Genomic DNA, 13114 nt, shown 5'->3' on the forward strand with positions numbered 1-13114 from the left:
TGTTTAAATATTTGAAGGGATGTCATATTGAGGTGGGAACAAGCTTGTTTTCTGCTGTTCCAGAGAACAGGATCCAGAACAATGGATGCAAGCTCAGGAAAAGAGATTCCAACTCAACATTAGGAGGAATTTCCTGACAGTAAGGGCTGTTTAACAGTGGAACACACTCCCTCAGAGAGTGGTGGAATCTTCTTCCTTAGAGGTCTTTAAGCAGAGGCTGAATGACCATCTGTTGGGGATGCTTTGATTGAGACTTCCTGCATGGCAGGGGGTTGGACTGGATGGCCTTGTGGTCTCTTCCAACTCTACAGTTCTATGATTCTTTGATTACAAATTTATAACTGCAAGTGTATTATTCACACACAAAAATCATTTAGAAACACTGGGAATGCTCTGCTTGGGTCATATGGAACTGTCAATTAGAAATCTCACAGCTTAAGGAGAGCTTTATAAATTCCATACAATGAGAGCTACCTCTTCTTAATCCACTGAAATACATTTATGTAACACCCTAATCCATAAAACAAGTACAGGAATCTGGTGAACAAACACAATTGTCTCGTCTTATATGTTTTTTGAGGTGGGGGAGGACTTTATTTTCTACCCAACTTATTTGAACCAGATCTATCCTGACTGGTAGCAATGTTCAGTTTTTATTATCATGCATACACTGCATCTTCCAGATTTTTTCATTTATTTATGTTTTAATTTGTTTGATTAACATATTTCTTATGGAGGGGATGCAATAAAATTTAAAGAAAGCATGGTATATGTCTGTTCACTCACCTGTGCCATCTCCTGTCGAAGTAGCCTCTTAGCGATTTCTGCAGAATTCAAGGTCTGGCAACTGTAGTTAAAGATGGACTTGCCATCAGAAGGAAAGGCCCTGATGGTTCTAGGGACTTCCTTTTTCACCATCTTGCTGAGCAGGTTCAAGTTTTCAATATTAGACTGGAAGAAACATTAACACATGAAAATATTTTGGTCCTATATGACTTATTAGGTAAAACAATACAGTTCTGAAAATTAACACAAGGCCACTACTATGGAAAAAATCAGTAACCAGACTGCCAGGTAAGGCAGATTCAGAATAATCTCTAAAACAGTGAGGCAAAGCCACGTCTTCACTTTCCACATCTTTTTAAAACTCATCACCCAAGATATTAACATGACATAACTCTTAATGTCCCCTGATTAGGTAACTGGACAGTAGAAATGTGGATGAAAACTAGTTGGTGCTAACGGGCCAAATACTAAACGTTTTTGTTTGTCCTGTAGTTTACCAATTGCCAACTATTTTTCTGTTGAAATAACATTTACCTCCCCTTCCCACATTCCTTAGCAGCAAAGATCCTTTAAGCAATTACGATATGTTAGAAGTGGCTGGAACTTTTAGGAAGTTTAAGGAACACTAAATGCAGGTTTTTTGGAGCCTTTCCTATAGTTCTATCTGCCTAGCTAGTATCTCAGTCTCAGAGATCACAGAATCCAGGTTCACTGCCCCATCTGAACCAGGTTTTTATTAACCTTTAAGGTTTACCATCATCATACAGAAACAAAACCAAGAAACTCTGAGAACCTGCAGGTTTGGGAACAGGTTTATTTCTTTCGTACAAACAAAAATGCATGTGGTTCTGGCTATATTTACATAGAATAAAATGCTACCGAATTCAATAGCATGAACATCTTAGTAAACCTGAGGATTGTACATATATTTTCTGACAATTCACATACAATAGGGACGCTCTTCAGAGACATGACTGTGTTCATCTGGAAAACCAGTATGCAATGGGATCTTGCAGCACCTTTGAGAGAGGTTGGTAGCATGAGCTTTTATAGGCTGGAACCTACTTTCTCAGATGCATATTTGGAGTGGAGAGTCCAGAGACAAATCTATATAAGCTGGCTGCGTGTGAGAATGTCATCTCAAATTCAAAACCTTGTGAGCATTGCGATAAAGTGACACATTCAGTTTTAACAATGGTCATTGGGGGACAAAGGCAGGAGGAAGGCTGTTGGAGCCTTTGTTAAAACTGAACGTATCACTTTATCGCAATGCTCACAAGGTTTTGCCAATTCCTTTCCCTGAAATACATCCTACAGCATCTAATTTTTGTTAGTCTTCTTCCATCCAAGTACTAAGCAGGACTGACTTTGCTTAGCTTCCAAGATCAGATGGGATCTGTTGCCTTTAGGCTCTATCAAAATTACAGTATAAGGCAAATCAAAAGAAAAAAAAGACACATTCGGCTGCATACATTTCCATAGGTGAGGTATGCTGATATTCAGGTTAACAACCCTCCACACATAGGCTGCAGTAGCACATTTCCCTACGATTCTAACACATGTAGATTGGGATGATCTCAATCTTTCCCTCTTGCAGCAAACTCACCTGGATATAGTCTTGTGGAGTCAGATTTTCCATTTGCATTTTTTTCATTATGTACTCTTCATTATGGTTATCCAAATGGCAACGCATACCTCGCCTCCTGTGCAAACACTTGATTGGAATATTAAATTTGTCTAAGATCTTTGGGGGCTTCTCAATAAATAGGTCATCTGTACTCAATGGAATGCCAAACTCTTGGCTAAGCATTGTAATCATTTCTGCGGAAGGCAAAAGATTGTGATGGATCACATCCCTTAACTTTGTAACTTGGCAGATGTAATCAAGCCTGTAGAATAAAAACATCAAATAGGAGAAGTTAACATTTTGGATATGCATTTTCACAAAAATACAATATTTTATTTTGGACTAAAATAAAAATGGATAGAACTATCTATTCAGCACCACATGCTAATAATTCATCAATGACCAATACTCCCAGAGGGTAAATAGAAAGGCAGAAAAGTCTTACTCTTCTTAAATTGCCAACTTTATAGCCCAGGAAAGATCAAAGAATCTTGTCATTTGGAGCTATCATTGTCATTTGAAACTATTACAGCTTGAGTCTCCCTTACCCAAAATTCTTGGGACCAGAAGTGTTCCGTATTTTGGATTATTTCAAATTTCGGAATACTGGTTGAGTCTCTCTTATCTAAAATGCTTGGGACCCAAAGTGTTCTGCATTTTGCCTTTTTTGATTTTGGAATATTTGCATATACATAATGAGATATCTTGGAGATGGGACTCAAATTTAAACATGACATTCATTTATGTCTCATATATACATTATACACATAGCCTTAAAGTAATGGTATATATAATATTTTAAATATTTTTGTGCATGAAACAAAGTTTGTGTACACTGACCAATCAGAAAGCAAACGTGTCACTATCTCAACCACCCATGTGGACAATTTTGGATTTTGGAATTTTTCAAAATTCTGGATAAAGAAGACTCGACCTGTACCTCTGTGTGTGTGTGTGTGTGTGTGTGTGTGTGTGTATTGAGACTACTGAGAGAGCCATGGACTGCAACTCTGGAGACCAGAGTTTAATTCCTTGCTTGACCATGAAACCCACTAGGTGACCTTGGCCAAGCCACATGCTCTCAGCCTCAGGGAAAGGCAATGCCAAAGCTCTGATCAAATATTATCAAGAAAACCCCATGATAGGGTCACCATAAGTCAAAAACAACTTGAAGGCAGACAACAGCAGCAATGAGACTAATGAGGCTGAAGAGAGAATGAGGATCTGTGAAAGGATGGGAAGCATGGATTCCTGCCATTTCACAGATCCTTGCATTTCTCTCCACCTGCATCTCCCTCCAGCCTGGCAAATACAGAACAAACAGGTACTATGCTCAAAGAGTTTTGGGGTTTTGGAGTACTTTGGATTTTGGATACTCAACCTGAATCTGGAAAGCAGAGAAAGCAGCACTGTTGCTATTGTAACATTTCCCTGGGACCTCAGAAACATCTTGTCCTGGTATGTATTTTGCTATTTTATGTTTGTTGTATATATGTTGTTACTTATATTTTAGATTTTTATTTTGAAGAAAAGAAAAAGAAACATCTTGTCCTAAGGAATCCGGCATCCATAATGGCTTCATCCTCCATTCAAAAATGTGGTCAACTGCACCCTGACAGCACCCATATGTCATAAAATTTGGAAGGCCAATCTTCCACATCTGCATGTATTCACACTGTTGCTCAGCTATGACAAGTTGTGAAAAAGTAAATAAACAATTTTAAGCAGTACTTGACTACATATACTAAAGATATACTTGTATAGCAGAGAAATTCAGCTTCATTCCTTAACATCACTAATCACTCATGTGCCTTAACAAACTGCTCAAGGTCAAAAGTTCCTTATGGCCCAGCAGAACTGTGTTTCAACTTTATTGCACCTAGGCTTTTGGTGACAAACCTACTAATTTAGTTTTTGAGATATTTCCCCCAAATTGTGAGAATCTGTCCCAATGCTTCACACTATATAGAAATGACACAAATAATGAATGATGTCTTTCGGTATGCAGTTGACCCTTGGTGTTCAATGGGGCTTCTTGGTTCCAGGATTCCCCATGGACAGCAAAATCAGTGGATGCTCAAGTCCCATTAAATACAATGAGGTAGTAGAATGTCTGTCATATAAAATGGCAATATCAAGTTTTTCTTTTAGGAATTCATTTTTTAAAAATATTTCCAAAGCTGTGGATGGTTGGATAAAGAATCCGTGGTTAAGGAGGGCTGACTATAGCATACGTATTAAGACAGTGTATGCCTTCCAAACCCTAAAAGAATTACATAACTTTCTGGCTCTGGTAACGTTCCTGAATTTCAGTTTGTGGAGCTGACATAGGAAATGGGTTCCCCAAGCAGCTTAACACATAGGCAAGCTGTGGACAATAAACTAACAGTACATTTACAGGGGCCTGGCTGAGGCATAACAACTGATCATTTTATTCACTAGGGTGCCACTAGTACATAAATTTATTAGAGTAAACCTAATCCTGGTTTGCAAACTGGAAAATCAGACATTTTCATAGCATACCTTTCTCAGTATTACAATATATGATAAGCAGCATTTTGAGTTTTTAAAATATTTATAAACGCAAGCACACTCATTAGGCAATTTTTTAAAAATTCCAAAAATAGCTTAAAATGCCCTCTAGGAGTCTGGAGCCCATTTCCATCATGTTTAGAGAACTCCTGAGATCTCCAGGAGTGAATTTTCATTTTGCAATATTTTTCAAATTCTATTTTGCCCCCAAATTGCCTTCTAGGCGTATGGGGAACATTTCACTACATTTTGGGATTCCCTTAGGCCAATTTAGGGTCAGAAAAGGCCTGTTAAAAAAAACAGGACATGACTTCCACTCATTTCCTGTTGTTTAAAAAGGTCCCTCCAAAAACAGCCTAGGAAGGCACAAAAATATGGCAACAATGCCCTCATATCCCCCATCTAGTCTATAGTCTTGTCTATGATCTACACTGGGAACTGGACAAGGGAAATATGTCCCTGTCGGTTCCACTGGTCCTCTCAGCTGCTTTCAGTACCATCAGTGATAATCTTCCAGACTATTTGATTGAAATGGTGACACTAATCCTATTTGAATGTTTCCAGAAGGTGGCATTAGGGGAATAGCCTCATTTGTGGACCTATGGTTTTATAGGTTTGCATAAAGCCACTTAGAAAGGGCACCCAGAGTTTGGGGGCTGGGTCTTGTTACAAGAATGATAATATAATTTTATTCCACTTTTCCAACTAATTCCAAGAAGTCTGTGAAAGTCCTCAGCCACTGACTAAATATGTGGACAGTTGTATTGGACTGGCTGTACGTGAACAGCCTGCGGCACCAACCAGACAAAATAAAGAATGGTACAGCTGAGAAGCAACCTCGTATTGGGTTCACAATCTGTTCCGAATGTTGTAAAAGCAAAGGGTCTTGATTGAACTGGATCCCATTATTGAAGAAGTGTGCTGATAATGAAAATCTACAAAGATCCCCCCTACATATTATGTCAGTTGTGATATCAGATATCACCCTTTACTGAGAATTTCAAAAATGATACAAACATTTCCTCCAGTGAGAACTAATAGATATATATATATACATACAGAAAGAGACCTTTAAACAGTATGTTAGAAGTTCAAAAACACACTAACCTGACCAAAGCTTCAAAACATGGCTGAGGAACCATATCCCTGATATACAGCAAAGGCTGCTTCATGATACTAGTGAGTGGCTTGCAGAGGCGAATATGAAACACAATAGCTTCAAGATCTGCATACAGCCGCTGATGAAAAGACAGCTGTGAGTTATAAAATATTTGTAATCTTCCAGTTTTAGATTCTTGCAATCTGTAACATACAAGAAATAGGACTGTGTGATTAACCACATATTCTGTAATCTTCTGTTTTTGAACTTGTATATATTTTCTTCCCTTTTAAGCTTTCTAATAGAGGTATTTTTAAATCCAGGCAAACCTACAAAATAAGGAGAAGCAAGCACCACATGGCCAACAATTAATGCATCTGATAATATATTCTTATACACTCAAGCCCTTCATTCAACATAATATTCAACTACACTTATTATTCATCCACACTTATTTCAAGATTGCAGAAATTGAGTTGTACACAAAGTGAAATTCACATTTTTCCTTAAAAAGTAAGATTCAGTTATTTGTTTTGTGCACTCTTGGCTGAACAGTAGTCCCAATTTAAGTAGACCTCCCTGAACCAACTGTTGAATTTTCAATGTCACATATAGGTAAATCCCCTTGAATTCAGTGGGCCTACTCTAATTAAGACTAAAAAATAGGCTATTCAAAGACATGTAATAAAAGTTCTTTAAAGTGTATGCCTGCTTCATAGCAAAACTGGTACATCTGAGAAACAATTTGCTGCCTCTGGTTATAAGAAATTGAACTGGTGGTCAGATCTCAGTTTAGCCCAATGGGTGGGTGGATATGGACCGCACCAGGTGTCACCAGGGGTTGATGCTGTGGGCAAGTCACTCTCACTGCCCACTGAGCAGTGCCCATCCCTGCTGCATTACGGTGGCTGTGATCCCGATGCTGCCCCAGGCTGCAAGTCTCTTCCAACTCTATGGTTCTATGACTATATGATTGTCTGCTTCAAAGAAATGGATGCACCTCCTTTGCAGTGTCAGCATCACCCTCGGAATAGTTTCCTTGCCAGTTGGGCACAGGAGCCAGAGCCCTGGCTGGGAACCAAATGGCTGAGGGTCCTCCCCCCCCCCCCGCTCCATCTCTACTCCTCACTCTCTGCATGGTCAGCTCTTTTTTCTTTTTTCCATACCATTTTAAAAAGTAGTTGGCCCTCTGTATCCATGGATTCTTTATCCACAGATTCAGTCACCCACGGTGATTAATTCCAGTACCAAAAGCAGTCTCATCATCTTAAGATGATGCCTGCTTTGTAGGAAATAACGTTAAAGAAGCATTCCTGCTGCAGCAAAGAGATATGTCTCTTACAGTGGGATTTCCAACATATATTTTAAAAATGCTTTTCAAATTATTTGTGCCATTGATTTGGACACTTACGTCAATAGGTGCTGTTTTAAGATAGTAGTATAATCACTTCACAATTAAGTACTGGAGTGTACTGAGTATTCTTCCAAGAATGGTGCTTTCAGCCATGGCATAATAATGTCATTATGATACACTAGGGTAAAACCTACCAGTCTCACAATAGTCTATTTCATCACCATTGATTTTAATGGAAAATGAGTGTGTTTGTCATTCCTTGTGCAATCATCCTTTCATCCTGTTGGTGTCTTACACATGTGCAAGTTCCCCTACAGAGGTGGGAACATACTTGTCTGATGAAGAACATCCACACTTATTTCAAGATTGCAGAAATGGAGTTGTACACAATGTGCCATTGCCCATGTGCCTACAAATGATCCCTGCAATTTATGGACACAGATTTGACTGTGCATTCAGTTTTGTAACACTGCAATTCACTAACCAGACACCTTTGCCCAACAGCTACATAAATCCATAAACATTAAATTACACTCCACCTCCTCAATGTAGACTCTCAGTCATTATTGTTTGAAAAAATTGGGAAAGATCTAAATAGCAAATTCCAGCATGGTACAATTCAGAAAAAGTGAGATTTCATGAAATTGTATTCCCATATACACTGGCAGACCAACCAGTAGTAAATACAATAGACAGATCTGAAGAAAAAACAAGACAGACTATCATGTCAGCTCAGTATTTAGTCATAATTAGAGTAGGCCCATTGCAAGCAGTGGACATAAATAAACTGCCCAGGAGATAACTAAATCTAAATGCAAATAATCCAAAATCTTAAACAGATGATCACACTCATAACTGTAAACTACCTGGATTTACTTTGTAGGTAAGGAAAAAGGGAAAAACAAATCCTTAGATTCACAAATGAATTGGCAGAAAAAGCTGGTTCACTTCAACACATATTTGGACTATAATTATTATTTTGGGTTAAAAGGGGGGGGATGTCTTTTTCTTTACTATTACAGCAGCACTAGTTTGTCCTAACATTAGTATGGTGATGTATACAAATATACTGCCTTCCCACACCCAGAAGTGTCATCTCTGGGTGCTCTCCATTTTCCGAAGTCCTAACAGTTTTAAAACTATAGTTGCAGATTTTATTGTAGTAATATATCATACTGTAGACAGCTTCTACTTAGCTAATTTCATTCCTGAAGGAACAGTGGTTCCACTTCTCAAGAAAGGAGAAAATGCCTGACTACATATTTTAAAAATAATTTGAAAAGCTACGGAGGAGGGAAAACTATGGTATGCATCCTATATACTGCCCAGTGATGCCTGTAACAGTCCCACCAAGTTGTCCTGTGCACTAATCATGATGCTGAGAAACTTCCAGAAATAATTCCAGCATGATTTTTTGAATGTTGGACTATGACTCTAGGAGACTTGGGTTTGAATCCCTGCTTAGCCCTGGAAATCCACTGAGTGCCCTTTGGCAAGTCACCCTCTCTCAGTCTTACAGGAAGACTGTAAGGAAATGCCAAAACTCCCCCAAATAAATTTTGTTCAGAATGGCCTAGAGAACAGGGTGGCCATAAACTGGAATTAATGTGAAGACACATCATAACAACAAACTTAATAACAAGCAGGAAAGTGCAAAATCTACTTGAAACAGCAAGCATAGAAGGGGGAAATTACCATACAGACCATTGGAAATGACATCCTTTACAATATTGCTTGCAAGTCTCTGAAAAGCTATCACCCATATTCAGCCTTGGCCTTTAAAATTTCCCCTTCATCCTGTATTCTGTCAAAACAACTCTCTTTTAAAAAGGTGCAGAAGCTAAGACTGTCTTTGCGACATTGGTACATTAGAGTGTTAGCATGGAAGCATGAAATTAAAGTCCTTCATGACTTCTTTCTATTATCTTCTGAATGCCAGGGTGGTTTAGCTTAGGGAAGATTACTGAAGTGAGAGAAAAATAACAAAAGAATTACTGAAAAATACTGGTTTATAATAGTAAAATGAACAGAACAGAAACCCGTTGTTTCAAGACATTTGTTTACAAACAGGACATTTTATCAAACTGATAATAAAAGCTGATAAAGGTTCAAGAACATCAGATGTTAATTATGTTTTTAAAATGACTTTTAAAAATTAAGTGTCAAAGCCCGAGGGCAAAATCTGATTGGGAACGCTGGCGAATAGTGTGGTGTCATGTTTTTGTTTTTAACCTTTTCCCCCCACATGTCATATCTGCATGGGAAGAAAAGATTTTATTGGGGCAAATGGGAAATGTTCTTCCACTTTATCACACAGGGGATAATCAGGAGTTTAACAAGGCATTTTCCTGGGACAGTCACGTGATCAGTCACGTGATTTTTCCATACATCATGCTTAGAGAGGGCTTATTCCAGGAAGAACCAGGAATGCTCCAGCAACAAATAATTCGCAAGATAATTTAAAAATAAAATAAAAACACATCTTCTCTGCTTGCAACGTCATGGGAAAATGTTTGTCATGATCACACAACTGTCCCAGGAAAATGCCTTGTTAACCCCCCTCCCCCCCCCCATTTCCCCTGTGTGATAAAGCCCATAGAAAGTAGTAACAGGATCTTGATCAGGCTTGCCCTGGGAGGAAAGCATTAATGTCTGTCCACTACCACTGCCAACGTCTCAACTCTCCAATTGTTTTAAAACCCTTTAATGAATTGTCATATGCTTGCCAGCAATTCTGGGAGCCATAGTCCAAAATTTAATTTTTCCATAAATAGCATCTATGTTTGCTCCCAAAATGAAGTTGAACACCAAATGCAAGATCAATACCATGTTGAAACCAAGAGAGCATGGCTAACAGCACAAAATGATAACGATTATGCACTAAGCAAGGCTGTGTCAGACTCTCATTATTTCCCTATACTTAATATTTCATTGATATTTAATTAAAATACAGCATAAACTCCAATTTTTGCCCCATATTGACTGACCAGACCTCAATTCTGGCAGCATCCAGCACCTAGCATCCTTAGGTGTTTCATCTTCATGCATGGGTCCTGAAAGACCACCTCCTACTCCCCCACATGAACACCTTGCTACATGATAGGGATTTGCTCTAAGGAGGGTTAGTGATTATTGCAGAGTGGGAGTACCAGGTATTTTTAAAAAGATTCTAGGCTCACTTCCTCTCCAATATATTCATTTTGCATGCACAAATACTTACAATCAGCCAATCAATCAAGGAGGCATTCGAACAAGAACCCCCCCTCCCGCCCCCAGTTACCTTTTGAAGTAATATGGCCCGACAAAAGCTCTACCATGTGACAGATTTAATAATTTAAGAGATTGATCGATCTTAATTTTCTGCTATATGAGAATCCATTGCAGGGGAAAAAGAGGTGCTTTAGTATACACCAGAGAAATCAAACTGATATTCCTCTAAAACAAATGAACAATGCATCTGAGGAAGTAGGGCCAACTCCACGAAAGCTCATGCTACCAAGTTCTGTCTTTCATTTACTCTCAAAGGTGGTGCAAGGTCCCTTTGCATACAGATAGTAGATATCTATATCTATATCTATATTTAATATGGTATCTACCTATAGAAATAAATAAATAAAAAGAGATAAATATACACACTATAACATATATCCACCTATCTACAATGGTTGGTATCCTGTCAGTCAGTTATGATGTCATATGTTATACATACAACCTTGTAACTGTTTCCTGTTCACATTTATAAGTGTAGTACTATGGTAAATGCCTGCAATGTCAGGGTCCCCTTAATGTTCCCCTGCCATGAATTTGTTGAAGTTAGGTAATATGAAGTTGTAGGAGAATGATGTTATAGCTAGAGAATTCATTGTTGAGAGCTAGCTGTTGAGAATGAGAAGTGAGGCTGGTGGAGGGGAAAAGAAGAGACTGGATGTTACTAGAGACTCAAGGTTGTTTATCTAGGAACAGAATGCAGAGCAAGGGAGGGCTAGGGGTAGAGGAGGGTTATAAGCCTATGACTGGTTTTTAGTTAATTCTGACAAACACTTGTTTACTGTACTGAGCTTCTCAATTAATCCTTTATGGTTCATCCATGAAGTCTGGCTATTGAGTCAGTTAGAGATGGGGGCATCATGCCTACCTTTAAATTCAGCCAGCAAGGGATAATGCTTTGTGGCACTGTGAGCAGGGTGCTGAAAAATGATACATCCAGCCCCCTCCTACCAGCAAGGTCCAGTGTGCCAAGGAGCTGCAACAGGACATTGCAATCTGTTTCTGATCCTTGCACTGCAGCTCATTGTTGGAGTTTTCCTTCAGCACCCCACCTGCCAGCACAGTAGAACTCCATCCCTTGGTGAAGGCAGTGGTATTTTAAGGTAGGTTTCGAGGATCAGATCAGGAGACAAGGCATAGTCACAAAATTATATTTATGCCTCTGCTACAGAATCTTGGCTAGTATGTTAAAATATGAGGTCTCAATAGTTTACCTTTGTTAAAGGTCACTATAGAAGAAAATATGTTTATTAGTAAAATGGTTTTGATTACCTATCTATTTTTTTATTCCACAACTTCTTAAGTCCTTTGTTCTTAAAGCCTTCCAAAATAAGCAGATGAATGGCTCCATCTAGTATGTGAAATCCAGTAATAACGTCCAATGGAGAAATGTCTTCAAAAGGAAGCTTGCGATTTAGTTGTAAAGTATTGAGAGATTTTTGCATTGTAGGTAATGGGTAAGAATCAAGATGGAGAGCCTCTGCATTAATTTTTGTAATCTCTTGCAACAAATAATTTAAAAGTGATGTATTTTTATAGTCAAAAATATAGATGATACAGCCATATGGACAATGTGCAGTTTCAGAGTCCTCTAATTCCTCCTTGGGATGTAATGGTACAGTTATTTCAACTCTCACTTTAAGATGTGACTCTGCAGTCACGTAATGCCCCATTGGTAGCTGGACAACTTGAGAACCATCTGCTCCCCTATCAGCAATATTTTCTCCCTGACAAACACTTGTATCTTGAACTGAGCAGTTCTGAATGGGTGCAGTGAAATTCAAGGTCTTCTCACCTAGCAGTAAGTCAACCAGGCTGATTTTTGCTATGCCATAAGGATGCCAAACTTCCTCTGAAATAGGATTCTGGAACATAGATCTAGAAGTGACATTATTCAAATTACTTAGTTTGCTGTCTCCTGGCTCCTCGCCAAATAAAGAAGGCTTTGTCCTGATAGCTTCCATTTTCTTGTCTCGGTCATGAACTTCAATTTCCAGGGGTGGTCCTCTTAGATATTCACTCAGTTCTCCAGGTTTTAAAGTTCCTAAAAGAATCACATTCATATCCTTAAAGAAAACATCAGTTCCATGATCTCGACCCTGTGTTTGATGGGGAGGCATATTATGGAATTGGTATTTGCAGTAAACTGGAACACATGAACTCTGCCAAAAAGAGAAAGAATATTATTTTGTAAATACAGTACTTAGTACTGCCCAAACCTACCATACTACACAGTAGCAGCTAAGTCATTTTGCAATGAAACAGCTACAAAATAATAATTATGAACAACACTAGCCCAAGAAAACCAGCTAAAACATCAAAGAGACTATGTTAATAAAAGGCTTGGTGGAATCAAATCAGTAGTGAGGAAGACCAAACATACACACATGCCAGGCTGAGAAAGTCCCAACTGGAAAAAAAAAAGTCCCACTTTTTCATATCCACTCTT

At 38.6% G+C, this 13114-nt stretch overlaps 1 protein-coding gene across 3 annotated transcripts in view; it reads right to left on the reverse strand.

Moving 5' to 3' along the window:
- Positions 1 to 13114, reverse strand: part of CFAP92 (cilia and flagella associated protein 92 (putative)) — a 90274-nt gene that overhangs the window by 15673 nt on the left and 61487 nt on the right. For all 3 annotated transcript variants that reach the window (XM_042455481.1, XM_042455480.1, XM_042455479.1), the window contains 4 exons: positions 11938 to 12827; positions 6053 to 6247; positions 2393 to 2675; positions 787 to 951 (listed from right to left, as the gene is read on the reverse strand). In XM_042455481.1, coding sequence (XP_042311415.1) covers positions 787 to 951; positions 2393 to 2675; positions 6053 to 6247; positions 11938 to 12827 — 1533 coding nt within the window. The remainder of the gene's footprint in view (positions 1 to 786; positions 952 to 2392; positions 2676 to 6052; positions 6248 to 11937; positions 12828 to 13114) is intronic.

This window comes from Sceloporus undulatus, chromosome 2, assembly GCF_019175285.1.
Source record: "Sceloporus undulatus isolate JIND9_A2432 ecotype Alabama chromosome 2, SceUnd_v1.1, whole genome shotgun sequence".
Lineage (NCBI taxonomy): Eukaryota > Metazoa > Chordata > Lepidosauria > Squamata > Phrynosomatidae > Sceloporus > Sceloporus undulatus.